Source organism: Ipomoea triloba, chromosome 10 (assembly GCF_003576645.1).
Source record: "Ipomoea triloba cultivar NCNSP0323 chromosome 10, ASM357664v1".
Classification (NCBI taxonomy): domain Eukaryota; kingdom Viridiplantae; phylum Streptophyta; class Magnoliopsida; order Solanales; family Convolvulaceae; genus Ipomoea; species Ipomoea triloba.
In genome coordinates this window covers 4,796,139-4,821,887 of record NC_044925.1, presented here as the reverse complement: position 1 = coordinate 4,821,887, position 25,749 = coordinate 4,796,139, and the positions used below count along the sequence as shown (strand labels likewise).

Here is a 25,749-nt window from a genome sequence, read left to right as displayed (position 1 = left end):
AGGCAGGTGGCTATGGAACCGTATCGACGAGAGCTACAACATAGAAGAAGACAGAAGAAGAAAACTTCACCACACACGCGCACACGCGTGTGAGCGGCGTGGTTGCTTACTGGTTCGCTCCCACGCACGCTCACACGCGTGTGAGCCGCGTGGACGCGACACAGCGCGGAAATTATTAGGGCGAAATTTTGGGGGCTATATATATGTCCTTTATAGGTCTTTTAGATCAGTTTCCAGCAGCCCCCAATAGCTTTAGATATGATTTCCCTTTACAAATTCTTCCCCTTTGGGGAAGAAAACATTCCTCCTTAGAATAGATTTAGCTTAGGATTTGAAGATGAAGATTATGTAGATTCAAGCTTCTTTAGGTATAATTTCTCTTCTATTAATATAAAGTTTACTCTTTTATATTCTTGCATTGTTTATATTGCTTCTATTTATGTTTATTATGGTAGAGTAGAGTAGTTGGGTGTGTGTGCCCTTGTTGATCTATGGATTGATGCTTATAATTTGATATTATGATCTTGGTATTGTGGGAGTATGATTGATATTTGTATGGATGATGTTGTTCAATCTTTGCTTCTATTTCCGGCCGGGATAGTTAGTGAACCGAGTGGAAGTGAGAGAGTGCGCGATAGCGGCCTCTCACGAGCCCAACTCATCTATATCTCCGCTCTTAATCCGAAAGGATGAGATCCGAGAGGAGTGGTAGGCAAGGTGTTCGATAAAATGCCTCAACCGAATGAGGATTGAGAGTTTGAGTGTGACGCCACTCAATACAAAGACCGTGACTCCCTAGATCAATCTCGAAACCCAATTCCAAGCTACCTACGATAATCAATCCTTTGGTTTAACTTTGGCATGCACCCCCTTCCTTTTACCTTTTGTATTTTCTATCCCTTTTTTACCTTCAAACCACCCGTGAACAAAACATTCCCCTTTGATTCTTGCAACTCTTACCTTTCAACTTCCTAAACGCCACACATATTTGGTTCCCATTCGCCATCCTTGAGAGACACGACACTCGGGGAGTCTTGACTCTTCGTTTTACCACTTCACCTTCACTCCCACTATACACACAACATCAAAATGGCGCCGTTGCCGGGGATGGCAAACGGTTCTTGAATTGTGTTGACATTTTTGAAGTAGATTTGTAAGAGTTCTTGAATTTCTTTCTTTTTGTTTATATTGTTTTCTTATTTTTGTTACTTATTTGAGAAGTGAGCTATTTGTTATTTTATATCTTGTGCTCACTTGCAACTACTTTTAGTTGCAAAATATTTGTTGTTTGTTAAGCTTTGCACAGGAAAATTTCTTCTTCAAATCAATTGAAGCTTACAAATGAGTGCTTACACCTATTTCCATGGTTACCCATACCATGGAAGACCATATACAACAAATATTCCACCCCAACCCTATGAACCTTACCCATATTATTATCCAAGTCCTTATTTGTACCCACCACCACCATATTCACACCCGAACACTTACTTTGATCACAACCAACCATCATATTCATATGCTTCCTCATCTATGCTTAACCATGAAAGAATTGAGAAACCTACATACCAAAATGGAGAGGAATCATTGAGTTCTATAGCTGAGAGGATTAACAACCAACTTATTCAAGTCATGAAGGAGATAGATCTAAACAGTGAACCAGCATTAAAGGCCATAATCCGTTCAACCGTTAAACCTCCATTCCACTATGACCCTCCATCAAATCATAACCTTGAGAAGAATTGGTATTCTCATTCTTACACTAATCCTAGTTATTCACCCCCACCACAACAAGATGAAACATACCTTTACAAAACACCACCTTTTGTGCAAAATTTCACTCAACCAATGCCCTATGAGAGACAACATTGTGAGTACCTTCCACCGGTCAATGATGAAATCCAAATCTTGAAAGACAAATTAGAATTGTTCATCCAAATGGCCAAGGATGATACTATCAAATTAAGAAATGAAATCAGAAGCGAAATGAAAAAGAATCTTGTTACTCTTCGCGAAGGACTTCCGCTAGACGAAATCGAGGCTAAAATGTTATCAATGTCGGAAGAGCTTATGAAGAGAATGCTACCAATGGATCACCCGACAATGGAAACCGACCAACAGGAGAGTGACAAGATGGACAAGACAATTGACGATAAAGAGGTGAGTGTAGAGGAACAAGAAGAACTTGATGACCCGGTACTTCAAGAAGTTTCGACTTTCAAGTTGAACATACCACAATGGGAAGAAATTGAGAGTGAGGACGAGGATCAAATTGAAATCGTGTGGGAAGAAGAAAACCCCGCACAATGTAAAACTTTCACTCCAACTCTAATTTAAAATTCTCATAATGTTTGTGAGGATGAATCCTTTACAATTCATAATAATCTTGATGAATGTGATAAAGCTTCTTTTTGCTCATGGGAGTGTGATTCCTTGCAATTTTGTGATAGTGATTTGGGGAGTGAGGATGATATAAAATCTTTTTATTCTTGTGAGAGCGAGTTTTATGAATATGATGATCCTGTATGGGAATATGAGAATTTCTTAGAAACGGTAGAAGAGAAGCAAGATCAAGGAAAGAGAGTTGTCACCCTTGACAATCCGATAGAAGTTGTGTCGGGAGAAATTGCTCTAGATAGGATAGAAGGTGGAGAGTGTGTATATTGGGGAGTCTTTAAGGAAAAGGTTGCAGGGGTAGGAACCTCTAAGGAGAAAGAAGAAGAGGAGTATGTTATCTTTGAACATCTTGAAATAATACCCCGAGCTTACTTATCGTTGAATTTTATTTTCCTCTCCTTAGTTTCCAAATTCAAGGATATTTCCCATCTTCGGGCATACCTTGAATCTAAAGTTCACGGGACGCTTGGTAAGGTCCCAAAATCAGTGTGCTTCGAAGGATAGAGCACACCACGTCTGGCCAGGAGACGTTAAACCATGGCGCACTTGGGAGGCAATCCCAACGTTATCCTTAGATGTTAGAACTTTATTTCTTGTTTACTTTTTCTTTCTCTTCGTTTATTAGCAATTTTTCTTTTTAGAATAGCCTTGCTTGAGCTAACAATGCAGGTGATTTTGGTGCTAAGCCATGACGAATGAGCTAAACCGGATAAAAAACGAAAGGCAAAAGCCAGGAGACGAAGAAGGTGATCAGTACTGCTGTCCACGCCTGCTCACACGCGTGGTGACAGGCGTGGAATCTTTCCAGTGCTGACCCACGAGGACCACCAAGCGTGTGAGTCGCGTGGACAGGTCCTGGACAGATTCTCGTGCATTATTTTCTTTTCATCCAATTTTCCTAAGTCTCCCAGGTCTGGTCGTGCCAAAAATCATCTCCTATCTTGATTTACATATCTTTCTTATTGCTTTTGTTTTAGTTACTTACCTTGTTTTAGGATTTATGTTTTCATTATGAATAAAAGAACTTCCGCCAGGCCATTGCACGTCAATTGGTTATCTTCTTGCGCTAACATTGTTTCATGTAGCTTGGAGAACGAAGGCAAAAGAGATGTTAGAAGCTTAAAGTGTGGAAATGAAGGGATGCTTACTTTGTTGTAAACCTCTTATCCCTTCTACTTTTTATGCCTCGTTTTTCAATTCTAAAGTGTGGAAATTGAACTGTTATACGTGTTCCTTGCATACTTGATAAGCACATGCTATTTTGCACCCACAAAATGCTATATTGTTAATACCCCACACCCCCGGAAACACTTCTAAAGTGTGGAAAGGGTTTGATTGATTTTGAATGATAATGCTCTTTTGTTCCACTTGATCCTCAAGGCAACATCGAGGACGATGTTTGTTTTAAAGTGTGGAAAGGATGCACCTTGTGCTTATATTGTTTGTTGCTTGATTGATATATTGGTCTTGTCTTATGGGTGTGTTTTATCTTTGGAGAGTGTGTCATTGTTCACATTATCTAGATAGAATGTTAATCATATGCCAAAAATAAAATTTTTTCTCTTTGAATATCCATGGGAAGTACCCCTTCTTTGACCAAATGAGCTTTAAATTCTTGAATGCTTGCATGATATTCACCTCTTATTTTCCTTATACCTTAGCCAATGATCTCTCGAAGTGGGAGTGTGCACCCCTTAATTTTAGAAAGATAAGTGAAAGCGAAGCCCGTAATTGAACTAATTTTGGTAGGGCATGGGGCAAAAGGTGAGCCTAATAGTGAGCTTAGAGTGAAAAATCCCTTAATCCCAAGAAAAAGGCATGAGGGGTTGTATGAAGAAAAGTAGAAAAGGCAAAAGGCCAATCCTAGAGATAAAAATTGAGGAAAGCCATCTCGCTAGGTTGTGTTCAACCATAGTCTTCATAAAAAGCAAAAGCTATACCTGGAGTCGGTTGTCCACATAAAATGCTCCTAGGAGATGAGAAAATAGAGCGGAGGTGAGCCGCTTCGCTAGGATTCGGGCACCCATTGCACTGTCTTCGAAAAAGCATGGAGCTCCATGTGAAGTCGGGTCGCCTGATGACGTTATCCTAGGAAGTGAGAAAATAGAGTGATCGCCCAAGCCATGGCGATGAGCAGTCCATGTCCCTACCCTCACTTATTTTACCGTTGGGCTTTGGCGTTTAGTCAAAAAGTGGTTGGTTGTGGTGTGCACATCGTTCCCACTAGGGGGCTCGGCTTGAAGGCCTTTGTAAAATTTGAGGTGAATCTAATTTGGATTGCATGCTTAGTTGAATGAAGGGTGTGTGCGTTGNACGCCTGCTCACACGCGTGGTGACAGGCGTGGAATCTTTCCAGTGCTGACCCACGAGGACCACCAAGCGTGTGAGTCGCGTGGACAGGTCCTGGACAGATTCTCGTGCATTATTTTCTTTTCATCCAATTTTCCTAAGTCTCCCAGGTCTGGTCGTGCCAAAAATCATCTCCTATCTTGATTTACATATCTTTCTTATTGCTTTTGTTTTAGTTACTTACCTTGTTTTAGGATTTATGTTTTCATTATGAATAAAAGAACTTCCGCCAGGCCATTGCACGTCAATTGGTTATCTTCTTGCGCTAACATTGTTTCATGTAGCTTGGAGAACGAAGGCAAAAGAGATGTTAGAAGCTTAAAGTGTGGAAATGAAGGGATGCTTACTTTGTTGTAAACCTCTTATCCCTTCTACTTTTTATGCCTCGTTTTTCAATTCTAAAGTGTGGAAATTGAACTGTTATACGTGTTCCTTGCATACTTGATAAGCACATGCTATTTTGCACCCACAAAATGCTATATTGTTAATACCCCACACCCCCGGAAACACTTCTAAAGTGTGGAAAGGGTTTGATTGATTTTGAATGATAATGCTCTTTTGTTCCACTTGATCCTCAAGGCAACATCGAGGACGATGTTTGTTTTAAAGTGTGGAAAGGATGCACCTTGTGCTTATATTGTTTGTTGCTTGATTGATATATTGGTCTTGTCTTATGGGTGTGTTTTATCTTTGGAGAGTGTGTCATTGTTCACATTATCTAGATAGAATGTTAATCATATGCCAAAAATAAAATTTTTTCTCTTTGAATATCCATGGGAAGTACCCCTTCTTTGACCAAATGAGCTTTAAATTCTTGAATGCTTGCATGATATTCACCTCTTATTTTCCTTATACCTTAGCCAATGATCTCTCGAAGTGGGAGTGTGCACCCCTTAATTTTAGAAAGATAAGTGAAAGCGAAGCCCGTAATTGAACTAATTTTGGTAGGGCATGGGGCAAAAGGTGAGCCTAATAGTGAGCTTAGAGTGAAAAATCCCTTAATCCCAAGAAAAAGGCATGAGGGGTTGTATGAAGAAAAGTAGAAAAGGCAAAAGGCCAATCCTAGAGATAAAAATTGAGGAAAGCCATCTCGCTAGGTTGTGTTCAACCATAGTCTTCATAAAAAGCAAAAGCTATACCTGGAGTCGGTTGTCCACATAAAATGCTCCTAGGAGATGAGAAAATAGAGCGGAGGTGAGCCGCTTCGCTAGGATTCGGGCACCCATTGCACTGTCTTCGAAAAAGCATGGAGCTCCATGTGAAGTCGGGTCGCCTGATGACGTTATCCTAGGAAGTGAGAAAATAGAGTGATCGCCCAAGCCATGGCGATGAGCAGTCCATGTCCCTACCCTCACTTATTTTACCGTTGGGCTTTGGCGTTTAGTCAAAAAGTGGTTGGTTGTGGTGTGCACATCGTTCCCACTAGGGGGCTCGGCTTGAAGGCCTTTGTAAAATTTGAGGTGAATCTAATTTGGATTGCATGCTTAGTTGAATGAAGGGAGGTGAATCTAATTTGGATTGCATGCTTAGTTGAATGAAGGGTGTGTGCGTTGCATTGGATTGCATGCTTAGTTGAATGAAGGGTGTGTGCGTTGCATTGTCCAAAATGCTTAGTTGAATGAAGGGTGTGTGCGTTGCATTGTCCAAATGATACCTTAGGGGTTTTGCTTCGTTTGTATATTCTTAGAGTGTATGACATGTGGTTACCATTCTGTGAAGATAATGTGCGGAATTTCACCCACTCCGTTGTTACACCCTAGAGTTAATAGACCGATTAATTGATTGAGTAACACAGCTACCTTTGGCACTTAAATGATTAGTGTTTAATTGTGAATTACTTGAGGACAAGCAAAGTTAAAGTGTGGAAAATTTGATAAGTGCCAAAAGTAGCCGTATTTTAGGGGTCATTTAGGTGTAAAATATGCTATAATAGATGTCCATTAGGCCTAGAAACATGCTAAGATAGGGTAATTTCATTGCATATAGGTCTAGGGACTAATCTTGTGTGTTTTTATATAATTTGCACAATTCTTGCACTTCGCAGGGCATTCCGGCGACACTTCAGTAAAACGGACGTAACCGGAGCTAGGAATGTCCAAATGAGGCGAGGCAGGTGGCTATGGAACCGTATCGACGAGAGCTACAACATAGAAGAAGACAGAAGAAGCAAACTTCACCACGCACGCTCACACGCGTGTGAGCGGCGTGGTTGCTTACTGGTTCGCTCCCACGCACGCTCACACGCGTGTGCGTGGACGCGACACAGCGCGGAAATTATTAGGGCGAGATTTTGGGGGCTATATATATGCCCTTTATAGGTCTTTTAGATCAGTTTCAGCAGCCCCCAATAGCTTTAGATCTGATTTCCCTTTCCAAATTCTTCCCCTTTGGGGAAGAAAACATTCCTCCTTTGAATAGATTTAGCTTAGGATTTGAAGATGAAGATTATGTAGATTCAAGCTTCTTTAGGTATAATTTCTCTTCTATTAATATAAAGTTTACTCTTTTATATTCTTGCATTGTTTATATTGCTTCTATTTATGTTTATTATGGTAGAGTAGAGTAGTTGGGTGTGTGTGCCCTTGTTGATCTATGGATTGATGCTTATAATTTGATATTATGATCTTGGTATTGTGGGAGTATGATTGATATTTGTATGGATGATGTTGTTCAATCTTTGCTTCAATTTCCGGCCGGGATAGTTAGTGAACCGAGTGGAAGTGAGAGAGTGCGTGATAGCGGCCTCTCACGAGCCCAACTCATCTATATCTCCGCTCTTAATCCGAAAGGATGAGATCCGAGAGGAGTGGTAGGCAAGGTGTTCGATAAAATGCCTCAACCGAATGAGGATTGAGAGTTTGAGTGTGACGCCACTCAATACAAAGACCGTGACTCCCTAGATCAATCCCGAAACCCAATTCCAAGCTACCTACGATAATCAATCCTTTGGTTTAACTTTGGCATGCACCCCCTTCATTTTACCTTTTGTATTTTCTATCCCTTTTTTACCTTCAAACCACCCGTGAACAAAACATTCCCCTTTGATTCTTGCAACTCTTACCTTTCAACTTCCTAAACGCCACACATATTTGGTTCCCATTCGCCATCCTTGAGAAACACGACACTCGGGGAGTCTTGACTCTTCATTTTACCACTTCACCTTCACTCCCACTATACACACAACATGGTGGCCAGCACTCTGCATTTTTCTGCAGCGCGTTTTTTACACTTTAAAAGGGGATTTCTCCACCCCAAAAAGCCATCTCTCATATCATCTTCATATCCTAGCTAGGGTTTGTTTAGAATAGCATAGAATAGGGTATGATACTAGTTTCTATTCACTTCCAAGCATCAAGAACATAGCAAAGGTTGGATCCAAAGCTTAATAGAGACGTTTTTCTTATCTATGGGTTTGATTTCTTGCTATTGATGCCTATATAAGTTGTATTGCATAAAGGGGATTATTTGGGTGTTCTGGGTTAGTTGTGTGAATTGGATTTGTTATGAAATTGTGTATAATTGTTGCATCCCTTTTATATGCATGATTTGGAGTTTGTTTGTTGCTACGAGAGTAGAGCTTGTACACTAGCCACACATTCACACACTTAATGCCCAATAGAGTATTTCGGGTATTAAGGAGAATTTATGCTTTGTGTTTTTGTTTAGGAAACTTTAGGTTGGATTGTCACGAGAGTGGAGTTCATAGTGAGGTTGCAAGTCCAAATAGCTACTAGAGTGGTATTTGGACTTTTTGTGCATCTCACTTACCCTATGCCTTGTTTTAATCTTCTAATCCTAAGTAGAATAGTTGACATGTTAGCTTGAATCAACCAAGTCCCGGTCCTTTGTTTTACTTGTTTAATTTGTCATTTGCTAAACCATATCAACCAAACTCCTGAACGATAGGCCTAGCTTCTATAAGAATAGTTTTAGTTTGTGCTTAACTCCATGTTGCATCATTTCCTAACATTACAAGAGCCATCTCCAGTGGAACGATATCTAAACTCTATACTGTGATTTGTTACTTGATGGACCCGTGAAAAAGTCCTTGTCAAATTTGGCGTCGTTGCTGGGGATGGCTTGGTTTTGATTGTTTTGTGGTAGTTAACATTGGTGAATGACTATTCTAGGAGACTAGTCAATTTTTTGTAATTTTATTTTTGTTTTTATACCCTTGCTCTAGTTTTCTTTGCTTGAAGGGACATTCTTGAACTTATATGCACACAAGATCCAAGGGAGTTTGAGGTTTGCAACCACTTGATATGGAAATTGAGAGAGGTGTCAAGCAAATGAGAAGAGAACACCGTGCCATTCTTCAACAACAAAGGGTAGCCATGCATAGCACAAGCCAAGGTGTTACCTGTGATACTCTAGAGCAAGAAGGGGAACACCATGTTCTAAATCCCCAAGGAATCCTCCTCATGGAGATCCACCTCTTGTGGATGCACCCCAAAGGAATCCTCCTCATGCTCCACTGCCATACCATCATCCATATCCACCTCATTCTCCTTTTCACTATGGATATTATTATCCACCGGGACCACCACCACAACCTCAAGTGCCCCATGCTCAAATGCCACCACCGAGAGGTCCCCAACAAAGGAAGAGATTGCATGACTATGTTGCGGGAGATATTGATGAGGAGGATATTTACTATCCCAGGGTTGAAGCAAACAATTTTGAGATAAAGCCGGCAATGATTTCCTTGATTTCTAATAATCAATTTGGATGCTCAAAGAGTGAAGATCCTACAAGTCATATGAGGCAATTTCTAAGGGTTTGCAAAACCTTGAAGATAAATGGAGTTTCAGTTGATGCAATCAGATTGAGGTTATTCCCATTCTCACTGAGGGATGATGCACAAGTGTGGCTTGACTCTCATCCGGCCGATCATTTCCAAACTTGGGACCAACTTCACCATGAATTTATGAGAGAGTTCTATCCATTGTCAAAAGCTTCAAGGTTAAAGAAACAAATCCAAGAGTTCAAACAAATGTCTTCTGAATCTTTGTATGAGGCATGAAAGAGGTATAAAGATCTACAAAGACAGTGCCCCCATCATAATATGTTTACCGGTGATTTGATTATTTCTTTCTATGATGGTTTGTCTGATAACTCCAAAGTCATTGTGGATTCTTCTTCAAATGGTGCTTTCTTGGAACTAGAGCCCGATGATGATAAAAATTTGCTCTAACAGTGCTTATTGGTACAGTGAGAGGTCTAATAAGAAGCTGGGGGCTGGGATTTATGAGATAGATCAAACTTCTGCTTTGGTTGCCAAGTTAGATTCTGTGGTACACATGGTCCAAAAGCTAGCTCAGAATTAGACTCAACCACCAGTAGTCACTATCCCTTCGGTTCCTACTCATATGCCAGTTTCTATTTCTACACCACCGCCAGTACCACCCTATCCTGCTTATGCTTCTTCTACTTGCTGTGAGATTTGTGGTGGTGGTCATGCTTCAGTTGATTGTTATATTCTTGAGACCGACTCGCAGGGTTCATTCGGGGGTATGGTGGAGCATGTTGATCATGTTGATTATGGGGGATCTTCAGGGCCATATCAAAGGAATTTTCAACATCTAGGCAATACTCACCCCGATTTTTCTTTGAGCAACCCATCAAGAGCTGCTAATCCTACAAGTGTTGCTAGAGGACCACCTCCCGAGTTTTAAGGTCAATAAGGTTACAAAGGGAATCATCAAGGGACTCAGCAACAGTGGAGACCGAATCAAGGATATTATGGTCAATCAAGTTATCAAAGCCATCAAGGAGGATCTGGCTAATTTGGGTATCATGGAAATCAATCTCACCCACCAAGAACTACAGTTGAAGCACCTAAAGAGCGAAGTTTGGAGGATTTGTTTCAAGCTATTCAAAATTTGAATGCCAAAGTTGATCAGGTGGCCGCTCATAACAAGATGCTTGAAAATCAAATTGCAAATCAAGCTTCACCATCAAGCAACAAGGTTATTGGCAAGCTACCAGCTTATTCAGAAAATCCTAGGGAGCAAGTCAATGTTATCACTATTAGAAGTGGAAAACAACTTCAAGATCCACCATTAGTAGTTGAAAAAAATACTTGCACTACTATAGAAAGAGGTTACTACGTCGCCTAATTAACGTCGGTTTTTGACAAACCGACGTTATATGTGATTAAAATAAAGCAAAAATAATATATATTATTTACAACGTCGGTTCTTAGCAAAAACCGACGTCATAAATATTTTTTTTTAAAAATAGTAAGACATACGACGTCGGTTCTGGGCAGAACCGGCGTCCTATGTCTTTATTTTATTCTTAATAAAAAAAATTAAAGACATACGACGTCGGTTCTCCCTAAAACCGACGTCGTATGTTACAAATTATTTATTTAAAATAAAACTAAAGACATACGGCGTCGGTTCTCCTTAGAACCGATGGCGTATGTTTAATTCAAAAATTAAAAAAAAAAATATGTAAAACAGTTCCTTCTTTATTTAATTATCACAGATCAGCAAAGCAGCAGCCAGACTCCTTCACGCACAAATCACTTCGTTCCTTCCTCGTCTCTTCTTCGTTCATACTGGCAACAGATCTCACGCACAAATCACTTCGTTCATCTCTTTAACCTTCATGTACAGTGAGCAGCGACGTTGAGCAGCAAGCGCGGCGTGAGTAGATCGGCGACGACGGCATGAGATCGACCTGCGTGACCTTCCAGCGTGCCGTACTCGCTCCAACAGCTCCTCTCCGGTCGTCTCCTTCAGGTACGTAGATTTAAGGATTAATATTGATATGAATTTCTTTCCTAAGATGATTGCTGATTTTGTGTTGTTTCAGTTTCAGGTTCGTCTGGTTACAGACAAGACAAACAAAAAACGTAGAGGATATGCCTTTATTGAGTATGTTCATACTCGGGATATGAAAGGTTTTATCCTTCTCTAATGTTTATTTTATGTTTCCTCATTTTTTTGTATCATTTATACCATTTACCAAGACTGCAAATATGTGTTTTTCAGCTGCATATAAACAAGCTGATGGAAGAAGATTGATAACAGAAGGGTGCTTGTTGATGTTCAACGGGGATAACGAGATGACAGAGAGAGAGGTAAGCATTTGCCTATATTGTTTTTGTAATGTTCTTATTTGCTGTCGTAAAAATGTGTATAGAAGCATGCATAATGTTCTAATGAACTTTCTGGCAACATTTCAGGGAAAGAGAGAAATCCCGTGAGAGGGGTAGGGACAGGGAAAGAGAAAGAGAAAAGTCTCATTTTGATTTTGATTTTTTTTTATAATTTTATAAGTAGAAACGGCGTCGGTTTTTTTAAAAAAACCGACGTCGTTTCTTATTTATTTATTTTTAAATAAACAAACAACGTCATTTTTTTAAAAACCGACTTTGTTTGTTTATTTAAAATAAATAAAAAATAAACGACGTCGGTTTTTTTAAAAAACCGACGTCGTTTCTTTATTTTTATTTTTTAAAAAAAATGAAACGACGTCGGTTATTTTATAACCGACGTCGTATCATTTATTTACAACGTCGCCTACATCAACGTCGAAAAATAACCGACGTTGTATGTCCAAAAAAACCGACGTTAAAAGTGTTTTCTGTAGTAGTGTTGATGAAGTGTTGAAAGACAAAGAGCCTAATGAGGATAAGCTTGTGGAAAATCAATATTTTGAGGGTAGTGGATCCGAAAAGGGTGGTGATGATAAAAAGAAAAAGGTTGAGAAATATATTCCTCCATTGCCGTTTCCACAATGCTTGAGGAAAGTGAATATGGATAAGAGAAAAATGAAATTCTTTAATTTGATCAAGCAATTGAATATCTCCATCCCCCTTCTTGATGCTTTGACTCAAATCCCTTCATATGCAAAGTTCTTGAAAGATGTTCTATCCAACAAAAGAAAATTTGAGGAACAAGCCACCGTGGCCATGAGTGAGGAGCCAAGTGCAATTATTCAAAGTAAGCTCCCACCAAAGTTGAAAGATCCGGGTAGATTTTCTATCCCATGTGTAATAAGGGGTACGGTGGTGAGTGAAGCATTGTGTGACTTGGGTGCAAGTGTGAGCCTTATTCCATTCTCCTTGTGCAAAAAGTTACAACTTGGGGATCCTAAGAGCATTAATATGACAATTCAGTTAGCAGACCATTCAGTGAAGCACCCCGTGGGAATTTTGGAGGATATATCCGTGAAGATTGATAAATATTTTATTCCCACCGACTTTGTAGTACTTGATATTGAAGAACATGAAAATATTCCAATCATACTTGGTAGACCTTTTCTTGCTACAACAGGTGCAGTTATTGATGTGAAGAAAGGTACCTTGAGGATTGAGGTTGCGGATGAAAAGATTGAATTCAACATTTTTCACAAGGCTAAGGATCATTCATGTGTGAGAGAGTGCATAAGGGTAGATGTAAGTGAAGAATCAATTGTTGATTGCACTTTATTGAACTTGTTTAGCAATGAAGTACATAATGTGGGAGATGACACACTTTCCAAATCCACGAAGCATAAGAAGAAAAAATTGAAAGTCATGGGATTTGGAAAGATGCATGGCTTCAAGCATAGGAGGTGAACCCCTCGATGAGGATAAAACTATGCAATTGGAACCCTCCAAAGCCGCCTTAGCAGTCCAAGGCAAAAGAAAGGAATCAAGGTCCTCTTCAATGCACAAGATTTGGCGATCAAAGTTGTTTAACCCTCCTTGAAGGATTGAGGTAACATCGGGCATACGACGTTAAAAATAGCGCTTCTTGGGAGGCAACCCAAGTTTGGTTTATCATACAAAAAGCATATATTAGAAAATTTTTATAAAATCTGAAAAATTTTAAATGAACCCTGTTAACTACTTTTCTAGCTAATTTAAATGTTACATTCCATGGTAACACAAATCATGTTAATTAATTTTCTCTCAAAAGTTATTCCCATAAAATATATATTTTGGATTTTATTTTCCCAAAAATTTAATTCACCGAAAAGGACTGAACAATTTCTTTAATTTTGTTCCACGTCAAATGAAATAATGATTTCAGACGCAATGTTAGCTGTAAGAGTACAATAATTGGCTAAAATTAAAATTACATTAAACGTCACGAAGGCCTTTTGCAATAGTACAATTTAATACCAATGAAATTACAATTATTCTCTAATTTAGTACCGCAATAATACAACTCTAACCGCTTAGATCTCAATTCTTTTTTTTTTTTTTTTGAATACTATTGACCTGTTACATGTAATATCTGTCCCTATACTTTCTCAACCTACTGAAGCCCGACAAAGTCAACATTGCCCTCATTGAGGCTCGAATCCATGACCTCCCATTAGGGAGAATCACTTCATGCCGCTTGACCACAAGACCTTTGGCAATTAACCCTTCAAAACTAAAATAGATTTGAAATAATTTTCTGTCAAATATTGTAATGAAAATTTTACTAAGTCTATTAAAATTTATTGCTTTATTTACTATTAAAAATGATAACCTTTAAAATTTTACAAATTATTTAGTTTTATATGTCACATTATGTGCCAAAGATCTTGTTGTTAAGCGCCTAAATGTTGTTCTTTCAAATGAAAAGTCATAGGTTTGAATCTCAGTGGACACATTGATTCTTTGTATGCATATCGTTTTTAATTTAGGAGACTTACTGTTGTACGGGCAAAATGCTTTTTTTTTTTTTGTACGGGCAAAATGCTAAGATGGCCTTTTCATAGATATTGACTCTTTAATTTTGTTATACTCACAGATTAGATGTTGTTGTGCCATTTTATCTGCTCTCTTTAATACCCACAATTTAAAATTTGAATTTTCAATAATTCTAATATCATTTAATGCAGAAACTATTCCAATCCCACATTTATTTATAAGAACGGTACCACAAAAATTTAAAAATCGACCCTAAAAAGGATCATGCAACTTGATCATTATTGAAATGAAACCACATAATTGAAATCTAGCATTTTAGTGAATTAAAATATATTTATGCTAAGTTTAATATGTGACCTTTTGTTTCCTTTATTTAAGGTTACATATTTAAGGAGAGATTAATGTTATTCATTTCCGTTATTTACTTTATTTTAGGTTACATATTTAGGAGAGATGAATGCTATTCATTGCCTTGTAAATTGTCTTATAAAGAGGAGTCTAAATCATCATCTTAAAAGCAAAATTTTGAGATTGGATTGAATGAAAAAATATGAAGACATTTTACTGTCTCTTTTTTGTATGACTTTAGAGGCTTTACTACCTCTCGTTTCATTAATCAATGAACCTGCTTTTCGACTAGATAATTACCAATCTTGTGGTGTCATTCATTCCTCATTACTTAAAGCAAAGTGTGGCGAAAATACCCTTATACAAAATACAAAAACTAATACCCTAACCAGCCCCTACATACACCAATTCCATTTCCACACCCTCAAACCGTAGTTATTGTGCTTGTTGTTTTGGTGAGGAAAAGATCGAGCAATCACAGCACACTTTGACAAATTGATACTTGAGTTCACGCCAAAGGATCCACATCAAAATTGGCACGCTATTAATTGATATATCATATTTTTGATTAACAACGAACAAAATCTGCATCCATTATTCGATAGTATGTACTAGATAAATTTTGTTCATGTGTAATAGCCTGCAAACCACACACAAGAGAGATAAACTACATTAGCAAAACTGTGTGCAATGTGCTTGAGGAACAGGGTGTTTGCAAAAATCAAACTCGTGACTTTAATTTACGTATGAGAATCATGCATGTTCCACCCACTTGGTTACCCTTTTCAGGAAAAATTGATATATCACTGTGCATTACAAATAACTATACATGACCTATCTGCCTTCATTTTATTGTTTAGTTGCTGAGCATATAATGTACAAATGTATATGAACTTGTACTTCAACTATTAGCTTAACCTTTTAGCTAGAATAGAATCTTCAATTTGGTATAGGAGGCAACCATAACCAATAACTTAATCAAAAGAGATTATAGTTCACGTCTTATTTGAATTTTGTAAAGTTTATTGCATGTTTGGTGCCCATAATTGATTTTGAAGAAATGAGAATTTTGTTATCAAATGGAACAAACAAGGAATATAATAGTATTTTATTGCTTCGTTCATTGAAGAAATAAACTTCAATAATTACATTACATTATTTGATTTATTTAAGGAATAGAAATGGACAGTTTTATAAATATCGCACACTAAAAAGTTTGTAATAATTATAAAATTAACCTGTGTTTTTTTTACTAAGAAAAAAGTGTCAAATAGGCCACTGAACTTATCGCTTTTGTGCAATTGGGCCATTGAACTTAAAAAGTGTGCAAATCAACCATCAAACAAGCAAAATTTGTGCACTTTGACCATTTTTACAAAAATTTTCTGATAAAATCCAATTATATTACTAACATATATGTATTAAGAGTGACGTTTTCTTCAACCACACTAGTTGGGAGTCAATATTGAAATGCTTTTAACTCAAATTGAATTAAAAAATTTTGTAAAAATGGTTCAATTGCACAAATTTTGTTTGTTTGATGGTTGAATTGCACACTTTTTAAGTTCAATGGTCCAATTGAACAAAAGCGATAAGTTCAGTGGCCTATTTGACACTTTTTCCTTTTTACTAAACTCTCAAATATTGATGAAACCTGAAGGGAGACAGACATAACTCCTCACTAGTTGATGTGGCTATTCAATCAGATTTGCTGATTTTCAGCTCCACTGACTTCTTTCCATCGCCAGGTATGCTATTTGAGCCTCCAAAGGTAGAGGAGCTTTCAGCAGGAAGAATATAAAACTCCGCTCCCACCAGCTTAGAAGGTGTTCCTTAGGACACTCCAGCTGGTCTATCATCTTAATTCCAATTTCAAGGACCAGTGGATCTCAGAGAGGAATCATTAGAGAAGATATATGAAATGATTCTCTCTGCTCTACTAACTTTGGCCAACCAAGGAGAGACTGCATTCAACGCATTCCATAACCACTTGCAATAATGTATGTCTCTGAGGTTAAGGCAGCTACTGAGGAGTATAAGACGCTGATGACTAGGAACGTCGAAGAAGCCATACCGTTCAAGGAGTCGGTCAATGAGATGTACAACCGATATTTCGACCGTGTAGAAAATGCAACACATCTCAGCTTGCAGACAATAGGCGTCAAGTCAATTAACAATCTGGAAATCCTATGTGATAGGTTTTAGCATGATAAGAGCTAATTCTTAGTACCATGGTTGAAAAAATCACTAAGCGCCTATTAATCGGGGCCTAAGCATCCCTATATATATATATATATATATATATATATATATATATATATATATTTAAACATTTGTTTAATTTTTTTTAATTTTTAAGACCAATAATTATAAACTATTTAATACTAAAATACTAAAAAACAAAAAGAACAATAGCTAATCGGTATATAGATGGTTTAGTCGGTGCCTAAGAAGCCTAGGCAGTCAGTTCCTAAGCGGCCTAGTTAGCTGCGTAGTCGGCTAGCCACTTAGACCACCAATTAAGGTGATATGCTAGGCGGCCGGTCGACGCCTCGGCGTGATTTTTTCAACACTGCTTAGTACTCTTATATGCATAATTGATATTAAACTCATATGATTTCATATTAATTGGAAGCTAAATATGTGCTTATTATATTCATTTGTGTCATTTAGGTGATTTGAGGGATTGATTGTACTATCATCTAAACTAGAGCTCATTTGGATGTGTTTTGAAGTCATCTTCACACAAAGGCATGTTCTGAGAGTTATGAGAGATCAAGAAAGTCAAAAAGAATGGGTTGGAAGTATCATGACATGACTTGGGGATCCAAAAAAATAAAGAAGATGAAGAAATATGCATTTCGAAGTGAAGAGTATGGGTTACTTTGGAATTCACACCGTGACTACCAGCTTGACTACATTTTGCTCTACTTTTCTTTGCCAGGTGATGCCTCAATATTTTGAGTATATATAATCATAGAAATGTCCAAATCTCAAGTGATTTCAATGGCATTGGAAAGATATTTCAAAGAGCTGCAACTTCTTTAAAGACAACAAAGTCTATTCTAACGTCTACAAGGTGAAAAATGGTTTTAAAACAAGACGTTGCATCTAGTAAATTGCTAGTTTGCACAAATTTTAGAGTGTAAATACCAATAGGCGGTTATTTTTAGGAAACTTTTCATTCTCCACTCTCTCTCCAAGGTTTTATTGGAATCTTTCCAAACATTTCATTTCTATAATCAATACAACTTTGAAGAAGATTTGAACATTATTCTCAGTTTCATCTTGCACTTTGCATATTTAATTTCCCAAAAAATGCTGGGGAAGTTCACTTGCATTGATCATGACTCAGGACATCTCCTGTAGAGTACAATTATTCTTTTCCACTATACTATTCTGTTGAGCAATTCTGGGGGCAGAAAATTCATGTGCAAACCATGTTCTGAACAGAAGTCTGAGTATGAAACATTATTAAATTCCTTGCCATGATTACTTTTCGGTCTCAAAATTTTAACAATGGGTTCATCCTTCTCCTTTTGCAATCTAATGCATAGAATCTTAAATGCTTCAAAATTTTCTGATTTTTCCCTTAAAAATTCTATCCAGCAAAACCATGAAAAATCATCAACGCATACAAAGATGTACTTTTTGTTGGGTCCCTCCATGTGGAAGGGACAAAACACAACAAAACAAAATAATAAAATAAAAATGTTTGGCATTTTGTTTCTCTTGGCTCAAGACACCATTTTCAACTTCAATTATTTCCCATTCCATTTTGTCTCTTTCGGCAGTAGAGAGAGGCATCAGAAGAGGGAATTTTATTTTTCCCATATTATTCACTAAATGTTTCGGCAGTAGAGAGAGGCAGAAGACAGTGGAAGAAAAACCATTTTTCTCTCATTCCATTTCGGCAGTTTTGCAGCAGAAGAAAGAAATCATTTCTCTTCTTCATATTGGTGCTATTTTGTCGTGAGTTTGTTGAAGCTCTGGGTACTATCTTCATCAAATATTTGAGGTCAGCTTGTATTTATTCCAGGCATATTTTGGGATATTCTCGTACTATTAGTATTCTTTTTCATCATATTCGTGGTAGTTGAATATTTTGAGTACGAGATATTATTATGTTTAGCCTGTGGATGTGGAAGAATGTTTTGGCCTAGGAGTTTATATTTGATGATTTGTGGATGTATGGCTCACGTGGTAGCCTAAAACTTTGTACCCGAGATTTGTGATAGTGGAAATTGTTGTTGTTGGTGGCCCGTGGTTTTTCCCCGTCATTTTGGGGTTTCCACGTAAATCTTGTGTTCCTTGTGTTCATATTTATTTTTGGGCTATTGTGTATTATCTCGTATTTGTGCACTGTGTTGGTCTTGTGATTTTAATTGTCACAGGCAGTGGGATTTTTCCCAACAAAGTGGTATCAGAGCCCTGGTTGTTAATTTGGTATATTTGACATGGAGGCAAATACGAGTAATATGGTGAGATTGAATGGTAAAAATTATCACATTTGGAAAGCCAAAATGAAGGATCTCCTGTTTGTGAAAAAGTTACATCTACCTGTGTTTGCAAGTGCAAAGCCTGAAAATATGTCAGATGAGGAGTGGGACTTTGAACACCAACAAGTTTGTGGATATATTCGACAGTGGGTTGAAGATAATGTTTTGAACCACATTATTAATGAGACACATGCCAGGAGCCTATGGAATAAACTTGAGACCCTGTATGCTTCTAAGATAGGCAATAACAAATTGTTTTTGTTGAAACAGATGATGAATATAAGATACAGGGAAGGTACATTGATCAATGATCATGTTAATGATTTTCAGGGCGTTCTTGATCAGTTGTCTGGTATGGGCATCAAATTTGAGGATGAGGTACTTGGTCTCTGGTTGCTTAATACTCTACCAGATTCTTGGGAAACATTTCGAGTTTCATTGACCAATTCTGCTCCCAACAGTGTTGTGACCATGGAATATGTCAAGAGTGGTATCTTGAATGAAGAAGCAAGAAGAAGATCTCAAGACACATCTACTTCTCAGTCAGATATTTTGGTTACAGATGATAGGGGGAGAAACAAGCACAAGGGTCAGAGGGGTAGAGATAAAAGCAGAAGCAAGTCAAGGTCAAGGTACAAGGATATTGAATGTCATTATTGTGGTAAGAAAGGTCACATCAAGAATATTGAATGTCATTATTGTGGTAAGAAAGGTCACATCAAGAAATATTGCTTCAAGTATTGTGGTAAGAAAGGTCACATCAAGAAATATTGCTTCAAGTTGAAAAGAGAAAAGAAGCAAGACAATAAAGATGGTGACACCGGGAATCAAGTTGCGACAGTTAGAACAGATTTACTTGTTGCCTGTGATGAAAACGCCATCAACGTTGCATGCCATGAGGCAACTTGGATTGTGGATTCAGGTGCAGCCTACCATGTTACACCAAGGAAGGAATTCTTTTCTTCATATAATCCAGGTGACTTTGGAGAGCTCAGAATGGGTGATGATGGTCAGGTGAAGGTGACGGGTACCGGTACGGTTTGTTTGGAGACAAGCAATGGCACAAAGTTAGTACTTAAAGATGTCAAGCATGCACCAGATATCAGACTGAATCTTATTTCTACAGGAAAACTTGATGATGATGGTTTCTGTTGTTTCTTTGGTGATGGGCATTGGAAGATCACTAAAGGCTCACTGGTTGTTGCACGAGGTAACAAGTCTTCTAACTTGTACTCTTTGCAAAGTTCTGTTTCTGATGATTCAGTGAATGTGGTAGAAAAAGAATGTGCATCAGAACTGTGGCATAAACGACTTGGTCACATGAGTGTGAAGGGGATTGATTACCTTGCCAAGAAGAGTAAGCTTTCTGGGGTAAAGGAGGCTAGATTGGACAAGTGTGTTCACTGCTTGGCTGGAAAACAGAGAAGGGTTTCTTTCATGAGCCATCCTCCTACAAAAAGGTCAGAGCCACTTGATTTGATACATTCTGATGTGTGTGGACCAATGAAGGTTAGATCACTTGGAGGTGCATATTACTTTGTAACCTTTATTGATGACTATTCTAGGAAACTCTGGGTCTACACTTTGAAGCACAAAAGTGATGTGCTTGGTGTGTTTAAAGAGTTTCATGCCCTTGTTGAGAGACAGACAGGAAAGAAATTGAAGTGTATCCGTACTGATAATGGTGGTGAATATTGTGGACCGTTTGATGAGTACTGCAGAAGGTATGGCATTAGACATCAGAAAACTCCTCCTAAGACTCCTCAGTTAAATGGCTTAGCAGAAAGGATGAACAGGACTATTATGGAGCGAGTCAGATGTATGCTTGATGATGCAAAGTTGCCTAGTTCTTTTTGGGCTGAGGCGGTTTCCACAACTGTTCATGTAATCAATTTATCTCCTGTTATTGCTTTGAAAAATGAAGTTCCTGATAAAGTTTAGTGTGGAAAGGAAGTTTCTTACGATCACCTTAAAGTCTTCGGTTGTAAGGCATTTGTGCATGTTCCAAGAGATGAGAGATCTAAGTTGGATTCGAAGACTAGAGAGTGCATTTTCATTGGTTATGGGTTTGATGAATTTGGCTAGAGGCCGTATGATCCAGTTCAGAAGAAGCTAGTTAGAAGCCGTGATGTAGTGTTCTTTGAAAATCAAACCATTGAAGATATTGACAAAGTGAAAAAGCTAGAATCTCGTGACAGTGGAAGTTTGATTGACATTGACACCAGGAAATCTACTTCAGGTTATTTGATTACTTATGCAGGGGGAGCAGTTTCATGGCAATCAAGGTTGCAAAAGTGTGTCGCTTTGTCTACCACTGAAGCTGAGTTCATAGCATCTGTTGAGGCCAGTAAAGAAATGCTATGGATGAAGAAGTTTCTTCAGGAGCTCGGGATTGTTCAAGACAGTATGTGCTCTATTGTGATAGTCAGAGTGCAGTTCATCTTGCAAAGAACTCTACGTTTCATTACAGGTCAAAACATATTGACACGAGATATCATTGGATAAGAGATATCTTGGAATGCAAGATGCTTGAACTTGAAAAGATTCATACCGATGATAATGGGTCAGACATGATGACCAAAGCGTTGCCAAGAGGGAAGTTTGAGGTGTGTTGCTCTATCGCTGGGATGGCGATGTCTTCCACATAGTCGGTTGGGGGAGATTTGTTGGGTCCCTCCATGTGGAAGGGACAAAACACAACAAAACAAAATAATAAAATAAAAATGTTTGGCATTTTGTTTCTCTTGGCTCAAGACACCATTTTCAACTTCAATTATTTCCCATTCCATTTTGTCTCTTTCGGCAGTAGAGAGAGGCATCAGAAGAGGGAATTTTATTTTTCCCATATTATTCACTAAATGTTTCGGCAGTAGAGAGAGGCAGAAGACAGTGGAAGAAAAACCATTTTTCTCTCATTCCATTTCGGCAGTTTTGCAGCAGAAGAAAGAAATCATTTCTCTTCTTCATATTGGTGTTATTGGTCTTGTGGATTCATTCCTTTGTATTGAGCTTGTGGTGGTCTTCGGTTTATGATCCATTCAGCTTAGTTTATTGTTGAGTCTCTTGATATCTAAACAAGTGTAGTTTCGCTGGCATATATTCTATATGTGTGTTTAAAACCTATTTACAACACTATGGTATATTATTGTATTTCACGAGTATGGGTGGAGTATTACTTAGCATTTCTTTGCTAATATTTCTAACTGTTTTCTAGGTATGGAGTAGAACTGGTACGCAAGCGCGCTAGTCTATTGTTCTATTCCTCTTTTATGTTCTAGCTTAGTATTTGGATGTTTAGACTTTGGGGCCTGCGTGCCGCCTTAGAACTTTGTGGTTGTAATAATGGATTAGTTTATGTTTTGGTTTGAGGATTATGTGACTATGTTTGAACTAGCCTTAACATCTAGGCCTTGTGACGTAGATGTGGCGTTGCATCCAGCCAATGATTAGATTGGCTTCCGCATTTCTGTTATTGAGGTGTTGAGGTATTCATACCTTTATCTTAAGATTAATGCTTTATCTCAACCGAGTTTTAGGGGTGTTAAATGGGTTGTCCCGCAGACATAGGAGACTATGCTTCGAATTGCGTGATCATTTCCTATGTACTTTGGTTTTAATTTCTTCCTTTATTTCGTTATTTTTTCTTCGAAATGAATTAATCAATTGGTATGGTAATTACTTGTTTAAAACTAAGTAGACTATTAGCTTGTATCTTGCATTCAAGATTCACGGTACTATTTCAAGATTATAATTACCTCTTGAAGTCAAACTATCAAGTCTATATACGAATATATGAAATGAATGATGGCGAAAGAATGTAACAAATTATGGGAGAAACAAAAATTATGAGATCATATAGACATGTAGTAAGACCAATTTTGAGCCAGATTGACATTTTTTTTTCTCAACAAACCCTAAACACTGGTTAGGTAAGGTTTTTATAGCTTCAAGAATCATTATTAACTAATCAAGCAAAAAATCCCCATAGCACCATTTGCTTTCAAAGATAGTAATTAAGAGCGCAAAATGATAATAACTATTATTATTTTTTTATTACATCGTACATCTCATATTGTCTTTCTAATTCAACTAATGGAAGTCATTCAAATAATTTATTACTAATATAGGAGTCGATATAGTGTTCTTGAATGAAACTCATACCGTACAAAGATTGTTATGTCTAAAAGTAACACAGTGTAAACCAAAGGATATAGGTGGAGATTGTTATTTCTAAAAGTAACACAGTGTAAACCACAGGATATAGGTGGAATGAATACATAAATTCCACATATGATATTTTTAATAGGATTTGATTTAGTGACTTTTGGATGTCCACAGATGTTTACGATACTCAGCCAATGCCCACAATGGGAAGTAACTCCTATATAGAGTATAGTGCAACATGCAATTCCTCATACAGACTCCACTAATTTCCTGGTTATAATTTTATAATATTAGGGAAGCATTTGAAAAAGATAAAAATAATTAAGAAAAATAGTGATTCCTATGTTAGTTATAAATTGCTATTTTTCTATAAATATTAGGATCAATTTTATTTTTTATTTTTCTAACATTTGAATTACAAATACATAGGGAGGTGAATAGTTTAGTTAAAATAGTTGACTTACTTGTTGAGGGAAATCCCCATCTTCCATTTGTGCATTGATTAATAACTTAGTTGCTTTATGTAAAGGAGTTGGATCCCTCTCAACCTAGTTAACAAGGAAATATATAGGATAAAAGATACCCTTAATTACATTAGTTGTTCTTTGAGCATACATTAAGGCATACTACTGGATTTCAATAAACAGTACTAACCTGTCCAGTGTACATGAGTCCTAGCATTGCCCATGATGTTTGAACCAAATTCGTACGATTTCCTTCCAACGGTATGTATTTCTACTCCATAAAATTAACAACGGTAGAGCAAGAATTTGACAAATATAAAGCGCTGTAGTTATTATACGTTGGCTATATATATGTGTGTGTGTCCAGATCAGGTGTGAAGGAGTTCTCAAGTGAAAATGCACATAAATCTCAACCATTAATTTCGTCCAGATCTACTATTCTTTAAAACAAAATTCACTTCGAATTAACAAAAAAATGCAATTGATCGAAGGATATATATATATATATATATATATATGGAGAGAGAGAGAGAGAGAGGACCAAGTGTGAAGGAGTTCTCAAGTGAAAGTGCACATAAATCTCAACAATTAATTTCGTTCAGATCTACTATTCTTTAAAAAAAAAAAATCACTTTGAATCAACAAAAAATATGCAATTGAAGGCACAAACTCGGTACTTGAAGTCCAAAATTCTGCACTCGAAAGCAATTGTGGTAGCAAAAAGAAGAGTTATTCAACTTAAGTATTATTGAAACAATTACCCTTACAAATTGTTTGTAACTCTCACAAATTTCATTAGAAATTTAGTTATACGTTGTTGAAAAAAAGACAAGATATAATAAACATTGACTCATAATAATGCATTTGAAGGCACAAAAATGTGAACGAAAAGGCCAAAATTATGCAATTGAAGCAAATATTGAACCAAAATGGAGAGTTATTATTCAACTTAAGTACAGTGTTATTGAAGCAATTACACTCGAAAGCACAGAAATGTGCACTCGAAAGCACAGAAATGTGCACTTAAAGGCACAAAAATGTGCACTCAAAGGAATAAACTATGCACTAAGACAAAACATATACAATCTAAGAATGGAAAATATGTACTCAAAGAATGAAAAATGTGCACTCGGAGACAAAGACCATCTAAACTTACAATCACAAAATTACCATAATATCATCCACTACATTTTTTTTAAAAAAATTTCTTCAATCTAGACTGTTGATTTGGACTAGAACAATGTCTAAGATTTGACCCTATTTTTTTTTTACCTAAGCCCCTCATTCGCATCTGATCTCTTATATATAAAGGGGCACCCTCAAGTGAGAACGGTTGCCCATGAGAGAAATCAGAACCACTCACAGTCATCCACGTGTCTAGATTCGACGAATCAGATGTAATTTTAAAAAAGCGACGCGGTGGCATTTTCGTAAATAACGCAAACTTTGTTACAAGTGCAAGTAACTGGTGCAAGTTTACAAGTAAAAAGTGCAAGTAAATTCACTTACAAGTGCAACTAATTTACCTTGATAACATTCGTCAACTAATGATAACGTTAGGTGCACTTAATATTGATACTCAGTGTACATTTTACTTACAATTGTAATAATTTTACTTGCACATAGGTGCACTATACGAAACTGTTACTTGCACTTTTAACACAATTTACTTGTAATTCAATGTTCAATTATTTAAGAAAATACCATCGCATTTTTAAAAAAATAGTGTTTCTGATCCGTTAAATTTGGACACATGGAGGGCTGTGAATTGTTCTTAGTTCTCTCCTTGGCTACCCGCGCGTTCTCACCCAAACGGGCTCATATATATATATATATATATATATATATATATATATATATATATATATATATATATATATATATATAT

General features: G+C 37.3%; 3 protein-coding genes and 1 non-coding gene across 4 annotated transcripts in view; 2 read left to right on the top strand and 2 right to left on the bottom strand.

Moving 5' to 3' along the window:
• The first annotated feature begins 9,319 nt into the window (after positions 1–9,319).
• LOC116033045 lies at positions 9,320–10,073 on the top strand. Its single transcript, XM_031275803.1, has 2 exons — positions 9,320–9,756; positions 9,959–10,073. Exons 1-2 carry the CDS (start codon positions 9,320–9,322, stop codon positions 10,071–10,073), a joined length of 552 nt encoding a protein of 183 aa, XP_031131663.1.
• On the bottom strand, positions 9,707–9,813 carry LOC116033741. The gene has a single exon (XR_004100913.1). It is a non-coding gene; the product is annotated as a small nucleolar RNA R71 (small nucleolar RNA).
• Positions 10,074–11,821: 1,748 nt separating the features above from the next.
• LOC116033044 lies at positions 11,822–13,318 on the top strand. Its single transcript, XM_031275801.1, has 3 exons — positions 11,822–11,836; positions 11,942–11,958; positions 12,349–13,318. Exons 1-3 carry the CDS (start codon positions 11,822–11,824, stop codon positions 13,316–13,318), a joined length of 1,002 nt encoding a protein of 333 aa, XP_031131661.1.
• Positions 13,319–23,246: 9,928 nt separating this feature from the next.
• The window catches only part of LOC116031539 (dammarenediol II synthase-like), a 12,332-nt gene continuing 9,829 nt past the window's right edge, over positions 23,247–25,749 (bottom strand). Inside the window, exons 13-15 of the mRNA XM_031273766.1 lie at positions 24,052–24,132; positions 23,862–23,945; positions 23,247–23,667 (exon numbers count right to left, since the gene is read on the bottom strand). Of these exons, the coding sequence (XP_031129626.1) occupies positions 23,548–23,667; positions 23,862–23,945; positions 24,052–24,132 (285 nt within the window). The 3' untranslated portion in view covers positions 23,247–23,547. The remainder of the gene's footprint in view (positions 23,668–23,861; positions 23,946–24,051; positions 24,133–25,749) is intronic.

Coding starts and splice junctions, on each gene's coding strand:
- LOC116033045 (XM_031275803.1), top strand. CDS start 9,320: ATGCCACCACCGAGAGGTCCCCAACAAAGGAAGAGATTGCATGACTAT. Junction 9,757..9,958: donor CAAATGTCTTCTGAATCTTT/GTATGAGGCATG, acceptor TTATTGGTACAG/TGAGAGGTCTAATAAGAAGC.